Raw genomic sequence first — 23,016 nt, 5'->3', positions numbered from 1 at the left:
TTCCCTATCATTTGCTAATTATTCGTTAATTAGCCTGAGTTTTGTAGCACATAAAATTAAATGTGATTAATCAGATTCAGTATTTAACAAACTCCTCTACACAGCTGGAAGAATCTCATATCACTGAACAGCAAGGGGCTTGAGCCTGCAGGCAACCTGAACAGAAAGTTTAGCATAAGTTTATAATATTTATAACACAACAGTCATTAGGGTCATTAAGGTTTGAAAAGCATGTTTACATTGATTCATTTATTCAAATGTACTTACCAGAATCCAGTCCTGGGATGCAATGGTTTAAAGACTAAGAGTGTTTCTCAAACCTGTTGTTTGTGTGTGTGTTCTCATGTACAATGGATTCAAAAAGTCTACAAGCCCCTGTTCAAATTGCAGGATTTTGTGATTTGTGAAAAAAAAATACAACTAAACTGAATCTAACTAAAAATCTGGGGCTGTGCATAGAAAATGCTCAAAATGTTGTGTAGTAAAAACAATATGTTCTTTACTAGTTTAGTAAAGTAAAAAATATGTGCTTTATTATTAGTAGTAAAGTATTAGCTTTGGAAATAGGTTATTATGCAACTAAGATATTGTAATTATTATTTTTTGTCTCCCTAAAAAGTTTCTGATTGTTTTTCACTTTAATTGTAACTGGGGTGTAAAACATTGTATCTTTTGGTTGTCTTGCTTTAGTTTTTTACATTTTTTATCTCCATTGTATGTACTCTTCCACTGGGCAACACTGAATCTAATCTAATAAGCCAAGTGTTGAAAATGTGTTCTTAATCATATCTGAATATCAAAGTTGCATCATTAGTGACTTGTCAACAAGATCAAATGTAAAGCTCCATCATTCACTGAGCTGTTGTCCTTTCAATGGTACAACACTTCATGCCCAGTGTTCAAGAGATCCATCGTAACCCTGAAAAGAAGTGGTTTCTGAAAGTGATTGATTGAGAGGAAGACATCATTCATTACAACATGACTCATAGCTGAAACCTATATACAACTTATAATGAATAGCTTGCAAATTTAGAAAATAAGTAATACATATAGTGCAGATTTGCTCATTCTGTGGCTAATGTAGAAATCTAACTAAAAGAGGATCAGTTTAGTTAAATTCCTAAGCTACAAATAACCTCCAGTGGAAGCAAAAGACAATTAATAGGCAGGTCTATAACTAAACAGTTTTCTTCATCTCCAGGTGTCTGCAATTTTTTGTACAATGAAACAACTGAACAGAAAGATGGCTGCAGTAAGTACAAAGATTAAAATATTTAGTGCTAGAAAAACACTACTCACCAGTCACACCATCATCATCATCGGGATCCTATCCTGGGAAGACTGGGCACAAGGTCAGTAACCCAATAGTAACAGTACAACTACAGAAGAACTGGGTGTGTAAATAGAAATAGATAAATTTATTGGACTAAAATTCAGAATCAATGGTAAGACAAGTTGATAAACAGCAACTCACAATAATTACCACCCCTTAGAGAAGTTTTGTGGGAAGGAGTGCAAACCTGTTACACCTTTATAGCTCCTTTGAAAAGCTCACTAAAAGTGTCTACAGTGAGAGTGAAGAGGACAGGTAGAGTTGTGTACATGCTGGGACACTTGAACCAGGTGAGCTGTTCATTAAAGGCCAGGTGTGCTCCTTCTCAATTACACCACTGCCCCACCACCTAATTACCAGCCACTGTGCCCAGGTCAGCCACTCCAGCAGGGAAATCTGGGAAATCACAGGCCAGCGCTGACTTTTAGGGCAGAGTAGGGACAACCCCAATAAGTACATTTTATGGCCCCTGAAAACCAGAAGTGCAAGTGATTATCCACATTATCCACATAGCTCTTATTTTAGCATGGGTTCCCCTCTAGCCAGTCCAACCCAGGAGTCTTAACGGGACAAGCCCTCATCATTAAAGTAAAATCAGATGAAAGCAACAGGTTGTGTGATCTTGTCTTTTGAATTGTTTTCTAGACATAAGGTTCCCTAAGGGTTCCTGGCTTTCTAAGTAGGTTCTACCTGGAGATGGTTTTGATAAGCAATCCCTCAGTTATATGGTTTTACATGGAGTTCCACCAAAGTCATACTCAAGATACATTCACACGCTCCCTTGATCCTTGAAGTCCACCTCAGGGCATGTTTAAGGGAGGTGAGCTTAAATCAGAGAACCTAAAGAAAACCCACACAGACACAAGGAGAACATGCACAACTCCAGACAGTCCATAACCTGAGCTCAGGACTGAATCTAAGTTGTGAAGTAGAAATATTACCCACAGCACCACCCTTAAGTAATAAAAAAAAACCCTGGTAGTATTTTCATATTTCCCTAGAAATCTCCATGCATAACTTTTGTCATTAAAACTGTTCAAGGTCATCTAATTTCTACAGACGTTTCTAAGGCAATGTGATACCTCAGTACTTAGGATTTGGAGCTACAGTATGACAAATTATGAACTTGTTGCCCTTTAGCAACACCCTTAACTGCTCAGCCATGTGTTTGTATTGCATCTTATCACAAATGAAAGGATGTCTTTGGATAAAAACATGTGACAATTGAATACATGAAAATGTAATGCTCTGAACCATACTGCAGCACAACAAAATCTACTGTTTGTTTGAATGTGAAAGGTATTTCATGATTCTGAGCCCTAAGAACTTCATACACACATAAACATAGGTGCATAAGGATTTGTGTGTCCTACACTTTTTTTGGGAACACTAAAGCATCATTAAAGCATCTGTGACACTGGGTTTAGTTTTTTCCACATAGCGCTCCAAAGATCCCCAGAGGAAATACTTTTTTTTGGTATTTTGTACTTCAGATCAAGTATAAGGTAAAAGGTGACAGAAAAAAAACATTATGAGTGTTCGCCTCTGAACTCTAAACAAAAGAATAACATTAGAGAAGTGAGAAAAAAGTCCAACACAATGCCTGTTGTTCCTAAAATAATATGCATCTCATCACAGCTAAAATAAAAGCTTTGTATACAGTTTTGTATAGACATCTGCTCACTCTGCAGGCTGGTGTGACTGTGGCGAGCAGGCGGTGTGTATTGGGCCCGTGTACGACTAATTAGTGTATGAAGAATGAGGAGACAGAACTCATTAGGGCTCGGGGAAGGCTGAGCATACTGTCGCCCTCTCGCCGTAATAATGTTGAATCCGCAGCAAAGCCGAGACACACAACACTTTATCAAATGTCTTCTTTTTCAGGATTAACCCTGCTGCTGACACTTTCTCGCTCATCACTTCCACTTTCACTCTCCTTTCATTCTGTGTTCACCTGTTTCTCTCGCTCTTTAAGTCATTGAGTTGACAAGCCGGTCATAATTGACCTGGTGTTTTTCATTCTTCATTATCTTGTCTGATGCGACATGATGAGGCTGAACTAAGTGACAGAGTTCAGCTTGCTCCGTTATCTATAATGGCCCAGTAAGTGACGTGTCAAAGTCTTCAAAATTACACCCAGCAAAGAACTCTAACAAAAAAAAATTTCTAACACTAGTCGTACATGACTACATGATTTTACCAGCCTATCCCACTTTTTGAGCTGATTTTTCTTTTGTTGAATTTTATTTAAATGTAATAGCTACTACAGTAACCTTTCCTGAGCATCATAGTTCTTGTCTCTTGTTTTTTAAGAGTCTCCCTATAGATTTGTTAGGAAAATGTCTGAGTAATAAAGCAGTTAGCATGATGTTTCCCCAGAAGAAAGCAGGGCAATGAACAAGGAACTAACCCAATTTTAGTATCATAAGACTTCCACTCTATTTTAGTCCTCTCGTCTGTACCAGTAATTAAGCATGTAATTATTAAATAATCGTCTTTTGAGATGTGTGCGAGCAGCCTGGGGTGAATTTGCGTCAAATCTAATATGGCCAGCACATGTGAGACCACAATGAGGGCAGACTTGATGGTGATAGTCTGGACTTCTAAACCCATGAGTGATGGAATGTCTATAATTGTGTCAAGTTAGGCTCAAAACATGAGCAGAGGAGTGAGACATGATGTTCGGTAACCAAATCCTGGCTATGGGTTTGAGAGGCACTGCTAAGGTGGAACTTTATTAGAAAACAACAGGAACTATTCAAATAGAAGTTATTTAATTTTCTTTTAGAAAAATTTGTGGTAGGGAACAAAAAACAGAGCTACTGTATGAAATCCATTTTGTTTTTGTTTTGTTAATTACGTGTCAACATGAGATCCCCTTCTATAAATGCTGGTGTATTTATTTTCTGCACTTAAATGACTGGTCACTTAAATGACTGGTCATGATTTTTTTTTCTTTTTCATTTCAACTCCAATAACCTGAAAAGTACATATATAAATGCTGTCAATTTAAAACACCAAGTAAATTATTGAAGTTTTGATTAAGATTTGGGTTCTGTGAGAGAAATGTTCAGCAATTATAAACACTCCATGATTCCGGTGAACAAATAATGTAGATTTGTCTACAATGTGAATCACTGGATTAGTTTTGTTAAATAAAGCTGCTGTTTCACACTGAAATGGTTCTCTGGTTGCTTTAAGCAGTGCTGTGATTGAGGTCTGTTACAGACTGCTAGGCATATGACTATAGCCTATAATTAGGTGTGTGTGGGACATCTGGATTTTTACAGTTTAAGTTGTATGTGTGTTCGGCTTCTGGTGAGGACTGGGGCTTTCAAAAATTATGATTTGTATATGTAGCCTTTTTTTGAACCCCAGCCTGGCTTGTAGTTAAAGCATGTGTCCTGAGATTGCCTTGTAGAGATCATCTAATGAATTTAATAAATTTAAAAACACTTTTTAACACACAGATATGCTCTAAATAAAATCTGAGGGGGAAAAAAACACATTTTAAGAAATAAAAACCTTTTAAAACGCAGATTTGAACAAACACAGATGCTCTATAGGAGCCAAGTGACTGTAATAAATATATTCATAAATTAATTTAATTATAATTATTATTAGTAGTAGTCATAGTAGTAGTAGCCACAGTAATAATAATAATAATAATAATCATAATCATAATCATAATCATAATCATAATCATAATCATAATAACAAAACCCACTTACCAAAAATGTGCTAGAATCTATAGACAATACATGATGTTTTGTCCCATTAAATCACTGGTTAAATCTTTTCAGAAAACAAAACCTAGTCACAGTGGGAGTCACTTTTTGAGCCTTAATGGTATCTTGTTGGACATGTACATAAGCTGATATATAATAACATAAAAATAGACATAAGTGGTATATAGTATACAGGAAGTGTTCTGTCTTTGGCTGCCTGTGAAAATACATATAATACCAATCTACATTTAATTGGCAGTATTAATATAATATATGACAGAAACAGTGATATTTCAGCCATGTTGTGGGGTAGAGCTTCACTGCTAACTCTTCTTCACAAATTTTGCACCAGCGCCGTGTTTGCCCCCCGTCGCTCATCTGTCTTGAAAATGTGCCCCAGAGGCTCGAATCACTGATGCCTCACCTCATTTCCTCTCTTTAATAAAGCAAGATGAATTGGGCCATGGCGTCGTGTCATGGTGTGAAACGTTTAATGCGCAGCGTGTTACAAATGAAACGTTGAATGTGATGATTACTGCGGCACTCAGGACCTATTTTACTAAGCGTGACTGCTGATGAAAATGCGTCCGGTGATACAAATATCTGCCTCAGACAGCCAATTGGCCTAATCAAAGGGGTGGCAGAGAGGCCTTAAAGCATATGTTCAAAGTGCTCCATGCTCACTAAATAAAATTCCTGTTAGTTTGGTTTATAGCAAACTAACTAAAACTAACTATAGTTAGTTTTGGGTGGATTTTGATCAAATTCCCAGCTCACCTGCTTTTATTTTTCCTATGGGATCATTTTTCAGAATTTTTATATGTGACTTTAATGCAAACTAGTTTCTCACACATTTCGGTTTTTTGTACAAACCTGGTCACTAGTTATGTTTAAAGGACATGTACAGTTTGAAGGCATAAAATATTGAAATGCGATTTAAAATGCAATATAAAAGCAAGTTATGATATCTGTGCAATAGGATATTAAAAAATATAAGCAAAAAGTGCAGTGTGTGTGTGTGTGTTTCAGAAAAAAAAAGACGGCATTCAGATTTTATAAACTTTTTACTTCTCAGATTTACTGAAAACACACATTAGGCTTTCATTAAGTAACAGAAACAATTTAGTTAGCTCAGATAAGATGAAACTTATACCACTGAATTAGACAGCAGTTGGATTATAATAAACACTTTGTGACTCTATCATGTGCCTTAGCATTGCCAGATAAACTGTAGTCTATATAACCTGGTGTTATGGAGTGGTGTTAGTGTGGAAATGCACTGCTTCCCCTGTCTGTGAATATTGACTTATATGGAAGCTCATGAGCACTTGACTGGAGAAGAGGATCAATAAGCCCTTTACTTATTCTAGTGGCTGCACCTTAGGAGGAACAAATTCGCCAGGCTTGATCTCACCTTGTCCTGAGACAGTTTAAAGGTTAATAAATCAATTTCATTTAGATAAAATGATCTAAAATCGAATGTCAGGAGGCCAGGGATTTTTAATAGCTGTCTTTGAAACAAGAGAAGGATTAAATGTGTATACTGCAGAAAAGCGGCCGCGCCTGTGGCCTTTCTTAATATGTCTGAATCAGGAGTGAAGGAAACAGCGAGTCATGTTTTCATTGGGAGAGGCGAACTGTGCCGAATAAATTATAGCTGACATTTGGGTCTTGATGAAAAGGTTGAGCCTGAGACACGGTAACTAAATAATGTTGAATGGTCAAATGCTTCAGGCAACGTTTCCGAATCCATTTCCCAGCAAAACTGCGTCCAGCAGCAATAAGAGCCTTTTAATTGGTTTGCCCAGTGAGTAAACCACTTCCAAATGCAGGGGCATTTCAGCACAAGTGCCATATGTCCCAGCGTGTGATATACTACAGCTCATGCATGGTAAGGTGCACTAGTTTGAGCGTTGATATTCTGCAACCATTATCGCCACTGTTGCACTTTATTGTCCCTGTGCTGAAGGTCTTAAGGGCAGTCAGAGTCTCTAGGGCCCTTCCTTAATTTAGCCTGCAGTAATGCTTCCCTTACTTCCAGATAATGGATGACCTCACACACCACCATGCAGGAAAGGTTTAATTAAATCATATTCCAATCATAATCCATGTTGTTAATTAAACTGGATAATTTATAAGTACAAAGGGGGGTATTTATTAACTGGTCTCAGTGCTGGTGCTATGGCAGCATATTAGACAGAGTGTTACCCCCCACCACCACCACCACCACCACCGCCACCCCATCACCTCACACCCCCCTCCCATTCTCTCTCCTTTTTCTATTGATGCTTCCACATGATTGATAATGAGACAGTGACTGCTGTACTATTTGTCTAATGGCTGTGCAATTAAATCCCCTTGTAAATGACCCATGCCTCATTTCGCTCTAATCTATGGAATTTTGATTGAATTTGTCAGTGCTAATTGAAAAATACTGCTATTTAATGTCTGCATTGCAGTTGTGGCTCAGGCTCCCTTTAATGAGACAGTGTCCCTGTGACCCTGTGCAGAGAAGGGGGTGTCCTTGATTTAGATCGGTGGTGGCAGAGCAGAGGTCATGATTTTAGGGTGGGTGCAGAAAAGGTCCCCACAGATTAAGAATAATTTGAGCCATGTACAAAAAAAAAGGCCTACATGGATTTTAATGTCTGGTTCATGTGCATGATTATAATAAATAAATAAATATTGGACACAAATCTCTGGGACCAAATGTTTCTTTCAGTTACCCAAACTGTGTAATATAATATATACATAATATATGTATTTGCTTTGTATGGGTAAATTATTAAAATAGTAATAATAATAATTACCTACACTGAAGATATATAACTAAACATTTTATTAACAATGAATGAATGAATTAATTAGTTATAGGTTATAGTTAGCCTAGATTTAGTTTAAACAAATAACTTAAATTGATTTAGATTCAGATTACACTGATTGGCTAAATTGAGTTATTAGGACTTTGTGCTATTTAAGCAAATGCATTAAAAATATAAGTGTGATGCCAAGTCATAAATCACTCTATGCCTCATGAGTACAATCAATCTTTTCTGGAGTCGAATTATTTCATATTAGATTTTTTTTAATACATAGAGTTGAAGCCACAAGAAGATAATTGAAAACAAATATGTACGTCACATTTATGCAACAATGTGTTGCATTAAAACGGATTTAGGCTACATGTCATATAATCAAACAGTTTCTTGAGCATGACATTGTGTTTCAGTTTGTTATATTCAGCCAAGTGCAGCTGCCGCTCTGTGTACGTGTGTGTGTGTGTGTGTGTGTGTGTGTGTGTTTGTGTGTGTGCGTGTGTGTGTGTCACTGGAGGAACTGGAGACCATTACAGTACAGGCTTAATATTCATCTTCTTATGAGCATCTTTAGACTGATAATAACTTCTGTTGTGATTCGCTATAAACAGTTTGTAGACTATGTAGTGACAAGCTGAACTGAATTTGGGTCTTAAAGCAGAAAATCACAGGCGTGTTGTTCGGTGCTGATGGCTTCAATGAACAGTTTTATACATTATTCATTCCGACACTAGGCGACGTGTCATGGAAGCTCCATGTCAACGCTGTTAGATGGGCCAATAGGAACAGCAGTTCAGTCTGTGGGCGTGGTCTTGGCGCGCGGTCGGTGCGCTTAAACCGAAGGAGCGCAATTTAAACTCTCACATCATCAGCTGATCAGAGATGGTGCGGTGTGAGTCACTGCGCTCCTAACGAGCCTCAAATAAAGTGCAACAAACTCCAAGCGGACAACAGCGAACATCCGACGAAAGGTATCTTGGTGCATGCCAAGATAAACACATTATTGTTGTTATTATTGTTATTTTGCGCGACTTATTTAAATTAGAATTGCATGGAGAAAAGACCTTAAACGCAGGTGCAGTGAATTCTCTGCGGAAACAGACGGTCAGCTGCAGGATTACCGGGGGCCAGTGTGTGTGTGTGGCAGGTCTGCTCATCTGAACCTTCTGCACTTTTGGTTCTCACTTCACTCACACACACTTACACACACACACACACACACTCAAACACAATCACGCACGCGCGTGCGTGTGCGCACAGTTTATCGGGATTGTAAAGTGATTCCGTTTGGATTTGACGCGAATGAGTTTGGAGGACAGCCGATAACTCTGTCAGCGTAAAACTTTTCTAGATTTTCAATCGAGTCTCGAATAAACGAGCTTATGAGTGCGGCATTCGGTTCGTCCTTCGCGGTGATGCAGCGTCCGGTGGGAAACACCACTGCCTTCAGCATCGACTCGCTCATCGGCGGCTCCCAGCAGCCCAGTCCGGGACACTTCGTGTACACTGGTTACCCCATGTTCATGCCTTACCGCTCTGTGGTTCTTCCTCCTCCTCCTCCACCACCACCACCTCACGGCCTGACTCAGGCGCCTCCTCATCACCAGCTCGCCGCTTTACCGGCTGCTATACCGGGCGCTTTCTGCTCCAGTTTGGCGCAGGGCATGGCGCTCACCTCCACGCTCATGGCCAGTCTGCCCCAACACGCGGAAGCGGCCCGGAAGTTCGGCACGCAGGCGCTGCACGCGGCCTTTGACAAATCCCACGAGATCCGACTGGACGCAGAAGACGGCAAAAGTTTCTTGACCAAAGAGACCGCTGCACTTCTGCCCTTCCATGATGAGCCTCTGCAGTCCGCTACAGGTCAGCACTAATAAGCACTAAAAGTTACATGGCTATCATTTAGGGTGGGCTAACAATGTAACATATGTTACACATGAAGCATCTGAAAGTTTCTATATTTTAAATGTATCCCTGTTTGTTTTTTTGTCCTGTTCTCCAAATGAAAGCTAACACTCTGTAACTGAGGGCGCATTATTTCTAGTTTTAATTAGCCTTAGAGTTCAATTTTATACGTGGTCCTGAAATTTCAGTTTTGTTTAAACGTTTTAAAGACACTTAACGCAAAAGACGAGAAAAGAGCAATCTTTATTTCTGAAAATGTGTCAATAAAATCTTCTCATTTTTTTATTAAGGGACACTGAATATAATATCGAAATAACAAGCTTAGTTATCTAGCTGATTTTATTGAAGCACGGTTGAACGAATCGTTTATTAAACTTTGTAAATGTGTACTTTGGCGCTGGAGTAATAATGCGTAATAACGCGTAATCGTTATTAATTCCAGGAAGCTGTGGATGTTATCTGGATAACATTAATGCGTGGGAATGAAACATGTAGCGTGTTTCATCTAGAGAAATGAGCTTGTGTGCTAAAGATAAAAGAGAGACTGCTGTCTTGTAAAATGTCACGCGATTTGTTAACGACAAAATAACGATTTAACGGCCTCGGGAAATATAGCGTCATGTGTGTAGTTCAGAAAAGTGCAGTGGCATTGAAAGTCACTTTTCAGGTGTGGATTAAAGGCCTTCAGTTAGCAGTGCCTGAAGGCGAACTGCACATGACTTCCTTAATTTAGTCCAGTTTAATTGAGGAATGGAGAACGAGCCTGTGCTGTTTCAAGCGAGTCTCTTCCATCAGCTAAACGTGTATGTAAAGTTCAAAGGACTAAATCATTGGCTAAATATTAAAATCTACAAACACAAATTCAGCAAAACGTGATTCATAAAGCAGGGAATAGTGAAACACCATTCGGCTAATTTTGAAGATTTAATTTATTCATTAATGTTTTATGAAATGTATTTTATTAGTGGATAAAATGCATGTGGAATTGAGTTGTTGTTTTTATTATTTATATTTGGCGAAACATTTAAGTAAAGAGAATATTACACATAATGTAGACATTTCTATGCCAAACAATTTCAGAGTTTTATTTTTGTTTTGTTTTGATTTTGTAAAAGTGGCATTAATTAAAACTTAATTTTGGATCCAAAATAATTAATTCTGCATGACTTAACGGCACTAAATAACAACTACTACTTCTACAAATTCTACTACTACTACTACTATCATCATCATCATCATCATCATCATCATCATCATCAATAATAATAGACATTATTTTTGACATAATAATAATAATAATAATAATAATAATAATAATAATATGATTATTATTATTGATAATATTATTATACTTTTTTATGTATAATTATTTCTGAGATTATAATCTCAGAAGCTTTTCTGCAGTGAGGTTTTACATGGTGCCGTTATGAGGTCCCTAAATGACACAAACTGAAGGGCCAAACAGGAAATGGTTTTTCTACAGAATTTCTTCTGGCACTTTTATATGAAGTGTGCGCATCATCTCTGATTACCTTGTTTTTGGTGGCCCTCCACAACATAATTCATGCGTAATTGTGCGTAAAATTCGCTACACTAAACCATACAGGATGCAGCAGCATGCAAATTAAGTTTTTTGAATAGGTTTTTTGTAAATGATTCTGTACAAATTATGTACAAATAAATATGTACATTCTGTCAAAGATCAAGTGATCCGATTCAGATGAATTTTCCCATCCACAGTACGAGGTCACGGCAAGGACGATCCCAAGGAGGATGACTGCACAAGGAAGGACGAGAGCTTCTCCATGGATAGCGACCTTGACTACAGCTCGGATGACAACATGGCCTCTGCGTCCAACTCTCTGTGTGCCAAAGATGACGGCGAGGTGAGCGCGGGCCTGGAGGAGAGCACGCGCTCCGGGAGCGGCGCCTCAGGGGGGAAAAACCGGAGGCGGCGGACGGCGTTCACCAGCGAGCAGCTGCTGGAGCTGGAGAAAGAGTTCCACTGCAAGAAGTACCTGTCGCTGACAGAACGCTCGCAGATCGCGCACGCCCTGAAACTCAGCGAAGTGCAGGTGAAAATCTGGTTTCAGAACCGCAGGGCGAAGTGGAAACGCGTAAAGGCGGGGAACGTGAACACGAAAGCGGGTGAGCCGTCCCGAAACCCTAAAATAGTGGTGCCCATTCCTGTGCATGTGAGCCGCTTCGCCATCCGGAGCCAGCATCAGCAGCTGGAGCAAGCCAGACCCTGACATGTGCTGGGATTTGGACAGAAAACAAATGTAATAACTAACGCGAGTGACTCGTTTACATACGCCACATGTGAAATATGAATATAGTACATTTACACGCGGACATCTGCGTATATCCTTGAGGACGAAGCAGTGACGGTTTGTCTGAAACTGCAGACTTTTGTACTAAATAATGCGGCAAAATAGCACGTCTCCAGAAGTATTACTATAGGTAGCGTGCTATTTTGATCAACAGTGTAATGCGGTTTGGGACGCAGCCCAAGTTCTGGTACCTGGGCTTCAGACAGGAGCACAGAGAGAGAGCGAGAGAGAGAGAGAGAGAGAGAGAGAGAGAGAGAGAGAGAGAGAGAGATGCTGTGGACCAAATGATGAATAAACTAATTCCCTGTAGATTTCAAAGAACGTAATAACGTGAAGTTTCTTTTTTGTTTTTCTGTAGTGTTAACTGTGTGTGTGTGTGTGTGTGTGTGTGTGTGTGTGTGTGTGTGTGTGTGTGTGTGTGTGTGTGTGTGTGTGTTTAGCTTTTAATTTTCTTCCGAAAATAAGATGAGGTGATCTACTTAATAGAGCACTTTTCCTGCTCTGATGCTGAAGCACTGAACAAAAAAAAACAGTCATGCCTTCGAGATTATGGTCTGTTCTGTTAATACATGATGTATTTGTTTTTATTTTAATTTGATCAACACACTCATAAGTTCTCTTAATTTCCTTTTTTTTTACTTCATGGGGGGATGCTGCTAATTTATTTGATATTGTGCAAAAGAGTTGCTAACATGCGAAGAGTTTATTGAGTTGAGATTGTGTGCATTAAAGTGGATCGTGATTGTGAAACACTTGTGCGTAATGTTGTTATTTTTTATTTCAGTATAAACGACCACACAACAACAATAATCCTTTTTATTAATCATAATTATTGAACAACGCTATGTTCGTTTTAAATACAGTCAAAAACTGAGACCGAATTATGTGCAGCATTATATTAATAAATTTATTATACTGAAAAAAAAGAACAAAAAAAATTAAGATATATGAAAAACAAAACAAAACAAAAATCTGCATTATTCGTTTGTTTTAAATACATGAAAAAAAATATAATAAACTCAAATAACAATAGACAATTTACTGCAAAATAATTGTAATTTGTAATTATTGAATGCATTCTTTAAAATTTTTAAATATCAAAAATCATGGTGTTCTCAAATTCACACAGCACCAAACAGTGAATGTTTAATCACTATTAAACATTCACTGTTTGGTGCTGTGTGAATTTGAGAACACCATGATTTTTAATATATAGAAATTAGAGTTAGATTAGTATTTTTTTGTTGTTGTTGTTAATTTTCAAGGTGCATTAAAAACTCACGTTGTCTCACAAGAGCTTCCTGCTCAGACGTTAAATAAACTGCCGAAGCGATTAGACAGAAGGTGTCACTACACATACAGTCTGTATTTCTGCAGTGATTCATCGTTTGAACTTCTCCAACAACATATTCTTTATTAATCTCACACACTAGTTCTACATGTCCCAAGTGGGAAAAGTAAAATACAGATTTATTGGAGCAGAGTTACTAGTTACTGTCCATAAGAGAACCTCAATGGGATAGATACTGATATCAGTATCAATATATCACTGTCATACTGACACACACACAGAGAGAGAGAGAGAGCGAGAGAGAGAGAGCGAGAGAGAGAGAGAGAGAGAGAGAGAGAGATCTAGGGCACTAAACATGTCTTATTACTGCATGAATGAATGTGTACTGAATTTATCATGAGAATTCTGAAGCAAAAGGTCTGGAAAGAAACAAGATGGTCGAAGTGTGAGTAAGACGGAGAAAGAGAGGGAGATCTCACAATTGCTTTAACTCTAATGATTTTTTTTTTTTTTTTTTTTTTTTGCAAATAGTAATCAAGGCCAGCCGTCATGCCTGACAGATAAATGGGACCCATGGGGGATCAGCCAGGCCCTCTGCTTTTCACTCCTTCGTGTCCCTTGCACACTAAATTAACAGCAACTTGTCTACGGCTCAAATTAACCTCCAATGATTAATTCTGAAGGAGAACAAGCCCTAAGACTCATGCCACCTAATAGGCACTGGCTGCAGGACCAATAAGTTGTCTGAGCCACACACACCCCTTTAACTGAAAATTTGTATGTGCAGACAAAGAGGAAAGCAATGCATTGGACAGTTTGTGAATGAAATCATTTTGGCATGCTCTAACAGGAGTCAGCAGGCAGTGATTTCTTTTTATTTCAACTTGTATGTGTATCTGATAAATATTGTATTACTGTGCTGGTTGTGATTCATCACGATTATTGTCTATAAACCTAGAGATATTCTCTGAATGCAAGTGACATTCAGTCTTCTACATTTTATCCTTTAGTCAATTAAAATGTTTTATTTGTTGGGATTTAGGCATCAAGTATAAAAATATAATTTTAAAGACATCCCACTTGGAGGAAGGATTTCCCATTAATTCTAGAGCAATAAATCAAAAAATTGTCACTCATAATCCATTAGATAATTACATTTATTTTCCACAATTGATAACTACAAACACATATTTACATGTTTTAATTTCCTAATTTTACAATTACAATTCATCTTTCAAAAGTATAGTTTCCTTTCACATTGCATCTTCTACTGCCAATCACCAGCACAGTGCACAGAAGAGACTCCACATAGCAAGATTATCATCACACTATGATGGCCCTGCTCACGCCTCATTTCAGGGCCTCTCTTGCATTCCTAATGCCATTAGCGTGTGAATGTCTCACACACACACACACACACACACACACACACACACACACACACACACACACACACACACACACACAGATAGATGAACACAGCTGTGTTAATACACTGAAGCAGTCCTTTGCTTCACTGGACTCCATCACATTGGGATGCAGGACTGATTTATGATGAGAGATGATCAGACTGGAGTTGGACAAGATGCTCCACACTGGCAGCCTTTTCATCAGAACAATACTGCTCTCCACTGCGGTCTTACACAAGACTCAGGAATATTATTTGCTAGGATTATAAAAAGCCTTATGAAGCTGTTATATAAATGTTTTCCATATCAGCACTGATCACCTTTACTGGGTCTTCAGGTCTTCAGGCCAAAGCTTGGGTTTGTGCACGTAGCATGTTTTGCATGTTCTCGCCATGTCTGTGTGAGGTGGATCTTCTTTTCACCTCCCAAAAACATGCCTGTAGGTGGATTGGCTAGTCAAAATTACCCATAGGTGTGAATTAATGTGTAAATATTTGTGTGTTCTGTCTTAAAATTCAAATTTCATTAAAATATATCTTGAACATCCAAATCAGTTTAAACAGGATGTATAATGTGATGAGTTTAAACTGCCTGTGTACAAACAGCTGTCTCTCTTATTTTGTGGAAAACTACACCCCCCCCCCCCCCACACACACACACACACACACACATACACACAAGCAGACACACACACGCGTACACACACACACACACACACAGTGTCCATTTCCTCTTTACACACTGCTCAGTTTCCCCCTCAGCTTCGTCTAATCTCTTTAATTACATCTGCTGTCCCGGGCTGCTGAGGCTCCCTTTGTCCTCTCCGGTCAGGGGGCTATTGTGAGTGTGAGCGCTGTCCCCCTGTCCCCTCCCCAGCTGCTTTGTGAAGCTTCCTGAGACACAAAGTAAGAAAGTGAGAGAAAGAGAAAGAGAGACAGAGAGAACGGGGAGAGGATTAGAGCACCATTATCCCATTAGAGCCTCAGCAGAGTCCACAGGGCCTGGCATGAAACGCCTTCATCTCCATCTCACACGGCCTGCAGAGTGCACACACACACACACACACACACACACACACACACACACACACTTGTGAAAAAGGGCATGAAATATTTAATGTAGGTACATGTTGTTGTTCTCAGAATATGGTGAAAAAACTGCCACTTAAAACTTATTGTATAACTTTCCTAAGCATTTAAATAGTTTGACTTAAAGAGCCAGTCGCTTTGCTTTACAAAGGCCAAGGAATCAAAGATGTCATGTCCATGACATTGCTCCATTTCCATTTTCTGTACCATTTATCCTCTAAAGTGTCCTGGGGGAATGTGGAGTTTCACCCAGCGATCTCAGGGCACAAGGCAGGGGACATCCTGGGCACAATCACACACACTTTACAAATACATTTTAATTTTAATCGTTATCATTTTGATTCTGAATGTTTGTTTCTGAAAAAAAAATTGTGATAATGTCCATTGTTACATTATAGAATGTTTATACAAATAAAATTTTATTAAATAATCAAATATAGTCAAAAGTCTTAGTGGTCCCCAAAGAGAAACAGGGATGGAAGAAGACCAAAAAACCAACAAGCGGCACTAAAGAACCTGAACCTGTTCCTTCATGACAGTGCCCCCTGTGCTCAAAGCCAGCAACATGAACACATGGTGTGCCAATTGTGGAGTGGAAGATCTTGAGCAACCTGCACAGAACCCTGAACTTTACCCTACTGAACACCTTTGGGATGAACTGAAACACAGACTGAACCCCAGACCTCATATTACATTAGTGCCTGATCTCAGTAATGCTCTTGTAATTGACTGAGCACATTTCAACAGCTCCAAAATGTAGTGAAAAGCTTTACTAGAAGAAGGAAGGTTATCACCACAGGATGTTCAAATTCAATTCAATTTATTTGTATAGTGCTTTTAACAATGACAACAAAAATTAAGTTACTATTTGTCTCTAACATTACATTGTCTCTAACATCTTAATGAGCAGGCCAGGGGTGATGGTGACAAGAAAAAACTCCCTGATATAATGTTAGGAAGAAACCTTGAGGGAATCCAGACTCAGAAGGGAACCTCATCCTCATTTGCGTGACACTGGACAGTAAACAATAGGAATGTGAGACTTTCCGAGAAACGAAAGTTAACGTTCAAATAAATAGAAAATCAAGAAATACTCCTAATGTTAAAAACATTACTTACCAAATTTGTATAAATGAGAGCATCATACACACCAGTGTCTGGACCTTGTGGCAAAGTGAGAAGATTTACACGCACACTGCCGTGTCACGCTTTACTCTCATATCAGCGAGGAAATAATCTCTTAACTCACTGAGGGTTGTGTGGTGGACTGAATAATGAAGTAATATAGCAGGAGCAACACATTACTATATTACACTATACTATAATACACACACATGTACACCAGTGTATTTTTTGTTTTCATGACATTTTCATGAAGCTCTTCAAGTAACATCATCCATGTACAAATTGCTTGTTAGGTTGTGCTATGTGTGGTCACGTTTAAAACAATCTTAAGAATAAAATAAAAATAAGACAGAGAGATAGAATACACGTCCTAAAATGTGTACAATAATGAGCAAAGAGTTCAAGAAGAAAAATATTTAGAATTCTGCAATGAGACTGAATCAATATGAATGAATAGAGAATAGTTGTATTGTTGAATTGTGGATACATTTGCAGAGAGACTCTTAGACATGGACATTAGATCTGGTCCACAAATGACAGGGTGCTGTGTCAGGGCTGTTAACATTAAGTAGAAATTAATGGGAATTTCACTTCAATGATTTGGATCTTCAGCATGTAACTAACACACCTTCACACCACTTAAATCACCAGGATATCTTCTTCCTCAAACAAACAAACTCAGAATAATGTTAACTGAGCAGGACATGGTATTAAATTACGAAGTAATTTTCTTTATTGAAAGGAGACACATTACAGTATAAGACTCTGCATCAGGGATAATTTTTCAACACAAAACTGTACAGCTGACACAAACTCAATAAAATAATAACAATAATAATAATAATTACACGGACAATCGATCATAATGACGTAACTGTGATGCAAATGGTCTGTAAAACAAAAAGCAATACAAAAAGTAAAATAGTGTGAGAGCCCCTCCCCTTTTAGATTAGCATAATCGCTCATAAATAATCAGGTCTCTAGAGTTTGGATGCATCAAAGATACTGTCAACAAAATGAGGTAACAAAAACAAAACAAAACAAAAAAAAAAACATGTTGTTTTGCAATTTTTACAGCTATGTACAAAAATGACAGCTACATGACAAGCAGATACTGGTCTAAAATCATGAACGCACGTAAGCAGCTTAAAACGGATGTAGAAACCCGTGATTGCTCGGTCCGCTCACAGACGGAACGGAGTCTGCTTTGGTTGCTCTTGCACTATTGTTGAGTAAGTGGTGGTGCGACTCCTTCATTTTTACTAGATCAATAACATACGGACACAACATGAGTGAAATGGACCGCTAGTTATATGTTAAAAATAAAGAACAACAAAAAAGGTGAATTAAGTGATGAATATCAGAAAAGGGTTCTGGTTCAAATGTCACCTGTCAGTCATTTAGGAGGAAATTTACATTCATGCATGCAAAAAGGGTCAAAAACAAACAAACAAACAAACAAAAAATCAGGCTTTCACAGAAAGGATTGGTAGTGTGGGTTGGTTATTAGAATCAGTGTGTGTGTGCTTTAAAGCATTATATCATAAATAACTGTGTATGGTGCCGAGACCTCTACAGATCTGCTACATTATATACAAACACTTTACATCTTAGCTCTTTCAATAAACTCTGTACACTCTCTCAGACCAGCGTCTCACTCCACAGTGCCCTTTAGAACACGCAGAGGTTATTGAGACGAGGCCTCGTCCCTACATGGTCCTAAATCCATGCATAAATAGCCCTGGCAGGTCAAACACCCTTCCTACTTGTTTAGTGTTGCAAACTAAAGACTTGTGTTTCCTGCTGGATGACAAACCCTAAAGCTAGTGGAGTCATGTCTCTCTATACAACTTCCGTAATGACATATGACCTGAAACAGAGTCTTACATTTCTCAGAACCACACAACAGCCAATACTGGTGTGGAAAATTATTACTTAAGATAGTTGCCTGGCTTTCATCTGGCTTTGTATTGCTTAAATACAGGTGAGTCCAGGCTCGAGCCCGTACAGCACAAACACACGCGTGGAGACAAAGTTCAAGACATCAAGAACAACACTCAGGAAAGAGACAAAGATTAGAGAGATAGAAAGCACTAGTAAACACACACACTTGCATGATCATTTGACACAACCTGGCATCAAGCCCAAGGTCAGTCAGGCTAGAATGTTAAAAGGCCTTTTTCAGGGGGAAAAAAAAACTTATTCTCTACATTTTTACTAAGTTTTCCACCAAAGAGATTCTATAAAAGACAAAATGACAGAGTGAAAACGATGAAAAGGGTACAGCGCAGGAAAAGACGGACCATCTCTTCACTGAGCCGAACAGGGCTCTGCACTCCAAGGCCTCAGCAAGTAATGAGTGGATAATGTATGGACATTTCAAGCAATGCTGACAAATGAACCTGTGCTCTCTCACTCACACACACACACACACACACTCATGCGCAAGAGTCTCTGAAATGAATAAGTATGTAGCATACAGAGGAGAGTTCTCCTGCTTCTCCTGAGCACCTAATATTGAGTAAAAGCGACTAAATGAGGCTGCAGGCTCGTCCCTCACTAATGTTTCCATCATAAAGCACGAGAGAAATGCAGACGCTGCACATTTGATATTGACGAGCCTGTGAGGTCAGAGCCTGCTCCACTCTGCATGCTGTATCATTTGGAAACAAGTCTGCATTGATCAATATGGCTAACGTGAATAAGAAAGACTTTGCCATGTCTCACACACACACGCACACACACACGCGCGCACACACAGTCGATTGTGACAAGCACTTCAGAGAATAGAGTCTGAAGCTCGTCACTTTCGTGCCCGTCATCACATGACTCATCAGCTAACCAATTCCTGAACATTTGAAGTTGGGGAAAAAAGAAGCATGCAGCTGGCTAGCAGCCGAGGAGAAAAACTATTAATCAGGTAGGCAATTCCCTTTAGTTCTGTATAGTAGACGATGGAAGAATAAAAAGTTATGAGCACTAAGCTAGTGTTAGCCATTCACATGGACAGGTTAGATTTTCACATGGTCCACAAATGCCCAATGAATTTCGTACAACCCGCTATCAAAATTCAAAGAAAGAAAGAAAGAAAGAAAGATAGAAAGAAAATGTTTACAAGCCTCATCTTGTATTTGGATGTTTTCCGAAATGGTCTTTGAGACTTGTCTTTTGAGACACTGTCTTTTCACATTACATAAAAAAGCAGAAAAGAAATTGTACAAAGGGCAGAAATTCACATAATTGTGCTAAACATTTAAGTGAAAGGGTGGCAAAGGGCAAAAGTATCACAGAACATGTGCATTCAAAAGCACCAAACAGGAACGCACTGCTAGTTCTCTAGGATCTCTGGGACTGATCCAGCGTCATGTCCAGTCCATTTCATTCACAAAAAAAAGCCGTACAGAAAGAGGACATAAGGGCCGAGTTGCTTTGAGAAGTCTAACTGGACGTGTCACCTGCCATTCTGTAAGCTCCTGATTTTGTGTTCATCTCCAATCATGCAACTTGCAGCATTTGTGGACGGAGGCAGCAGCAGGTTTAGACAGTTTATTCGGCCATCACGTTGCTGACATGCAGCCAGAAGACGGGTCACGGTGCATTATCTCATCGCAGGTCACCTGACATAGGAGTGACTATGTGATTGGCTAGACAGGTAGAATAGAAGGATTAACTCCCTCAATACAAGCTAGTGGTGGTGCGAGGCAGTGTGAGTGCAAACTCAGTGGTTCTGGTAGTGTTTTATCTTCATCATCACGGTCAGTGGGTCCCGTGAGTGTAGTATGTACTTCTTTCACGATTCTAAATCTGTGTCTAGCTAAGAGGAGGAAGAGCCACGTGTTTGCGTTAGTGTGAGGGATAGTGTATGCAAATTAATGTGTATTTGAGTTTCATTCCGAGTATGCACGTTCAGCTTGTGTTAAGAGAGAGAGAGTGTGTGTGTGTGTGTGTCAGATAAGGGCGGTGCTGCCCGTGCTGCTGCTGCTGCAGCTGTTGTTGCGGTTGTTGTTTCTGCGTGAGAGGTTGGGCGTGGCCATGAGCGGGTAGCGCTCATCTGGGCAGCCATACTGCAGTAATATGTCCACACACTCCTGACTGTTGGCTTGGCGTCCATATGCCAGCGCTGTGTTGCCGTGGGCATCACGTGCCATGATGTCGACCCCGTACTGAAGGGACACAGAAAGACAAAGAGTTATGAAACAATGATGACATACAAACACACAAAACAGATCGGAAACAGAAGTTATGATGTAAAATGTACACTGAATGTCTTTTTGCAGGTGTATGCCTTCTTTGAACCAATGTTGTGTCAGTTTTCCACCGAGGCGGTTTGAGTGCTGGTTCGGAGCCAGAGCCTAATTTAAAACCACTTCTTTCTTTTTCGACACCCAAAGCACCGGCTCTGAACCAGGAAAAGTGGGTCTTAAGTAGCACCAATACATTGCTGGTCTAGACTTAAGAACCGCTTGCGTCTGGGGGCAGGGTTACTGTGACCAACAAGACAAAAGACAACGTCGTTAGAGCCATTTTTAAATCATTTTAAATCAGGATTCGCCGCGTTTGGATGCCAGTGTAGGTTTACAAAGCCATGAGCATTAACAGTAAAGCAACATCCGGCATTCTTGATGTGTTTGTGTTTGTTGCTGCTGCGCTAACATTGCTGTATAAAGTTGTATACAGTGACGTAAGTCTTGGCTCTGTGATGGCTCTCTAGCCCATGGAAAGGCAAACCGGTTCGTAGAAGGCTTGTCAGTGGAACCAAATTTGAACCAGCACCAGCACAAGCTCTGAAACAGCACCCAGTTCTTTCTGGTGGAAAGGGGGCCTAAGCTGTATCAGCAATCATTTGAAGACTTTGACAGGAAGACACTAGTGTTAAGTCTGTGCTGAACTCAGAGTTTGTGCTGACCCATTAGTTCCACAGGAGCTCTCAGTTGCATTATTATAAACTGTTGTAGAAAGGACATTATTGACACTGACATTATTTACTGTCTAGTGTCACCCAAATAAGGATGAGGTTCCCTTCTGAGTCTGGTTCCTCTCAAGGTTTCTTTCTCATTCTTTCTTTTTCCTTGCCACCATCACCTCTGCATTGCTCATTAGGGATAGGGATAGATATATAGTATTTTAAATTTTAAGTTAATATTTTTTAATTTAAATGTATGTATTCATTTATTTATTTGTATTGTACTTATTATGATATATTTCTTTTTTCACTCTCCTCTGTTTCTATACTTCTGTAAAGCTGCCTTTGAGACAATGTGAATACAAATAAATTGAAATTGGAAACTGAGTAACTTGAATTGCTGTTTAATATCTTGGAAAGTTAGACAAGAGTCTGAATAAGAATGGCTTTGAGAGGTTGTTCTCTCATGTAAGTCTAATCCAAAGAGTTTCATTTTTAACACTGCAATAGTGTTTATCTAACACAGTTGGGTATTACAGGGAAAAGTCTGAATCAATGTGCAATGATAATTATAGCCTTGTACACACTGACTACTTTGTGTGTGTGTGTGTGTGTGTGTGTGTGAGTGTATGTACCCAGATGAGAAGCTGCGTGATCACCACATTGCCCTTGCGGCAGGCCAGATGCAGCGCAGTGCGGCCATCTCCTTCACCGCACGTCTCGTTCACCTCATCTCGCGAGCCGTGTGCAAGCAGCAGCACCACTAAGCGCAGGTCCTCTTCAGCGGTAGCACGCAGCAGTTGTTGTCCTAGAGTCAGATCCACACATGGCAGAGACGCCACAAACAGCTTCTGCTCGTACTTGGCCCGGATCCAGCGTTCACGCTCCTCCCTGAAACACACACAAAGAGTTAATATTAGGAGGTCAAGAGGACATTAATGTACAAGGAGGAAATATCACATGTTCACACTGGAGTAATATCTGGACTCAGCTCTTGTTCTGTTAGTCATTTAAGAGTTTTCTGAATGACCTTTAAGAGTTCATGGATTTGTGTAGATTGGTACCGACTATTTTCTTTTTTTTTT

General features: G+C 39.3%; 2 protein-coding genes across 4 annotated transcripts in view; one reads left to right on the top strand and one right to left on the bottom strand.

Annotated features, from left to right (window-relative positions):
* The first annotated feature begins 9,259 nt into the window (after positions 1 to 9,259).
* Positions 9,260 to 12,034, top strand: gbx2 (gastrulation brain homeobox 2). The gene is given in 2 exon segments (XM_060867162.1): positions 9,260 to 9,729; positions 11,503 to 12,034. Coding segments are annotated over 2 exon segments (1,002 nt in total).
* A 5,704-nt stretch (positions 12,035 to 17,738) lies between these two features.
* agap1 (ArfGAP with GTPase domain, ankyrin repeat and PH domain 1) overlaps positions 17,739 to 23,016 on the bottom strand; it is a 136,207-nt gene continuing 130,929 nt past the window's right edge. For all 3 annotated transcript variants that reach the window (XM_060868566.1, XM_060868565.1, XM_060868564.1), the window contains 2 exons: positions 22,567 to 22,822; positions 17,739 to 21,191 (listed from right to left, as the gene is read on the bottom strand). In XM_060868566.1, the coding sequence (XP_060724549.1) occupies positions 20,976 to 21,191; positions 22,567 to 22,822 (472 nt within the window). In that variant the 3' untranslated portion in view covers positions 17,739 to 20,975. The remainder of the gene's footprint in view (positions 21,192 to 22,566; positions 22,823 to 23,016) is intronic.

Source organism: Tachysurus vachellii, chromosome 4, assembly GCF_030014155.1.
Source record: "Tachysurus vachellii isolate PV-2020 chromosome 4, HZAU_Pvac_v1, whole genome shotgun sequence".
Lineage (NCBI taxonomy): Eukaryota > Metazoa > Chordata > Actinopteri > Siluriformes > Bagridae > Tachysurus > Tachysurus vachellii.
Note: the sequence above shows the minus strand (reverse complement) of the source record. Positions and strands in the feature narration are given on the sequence as shown.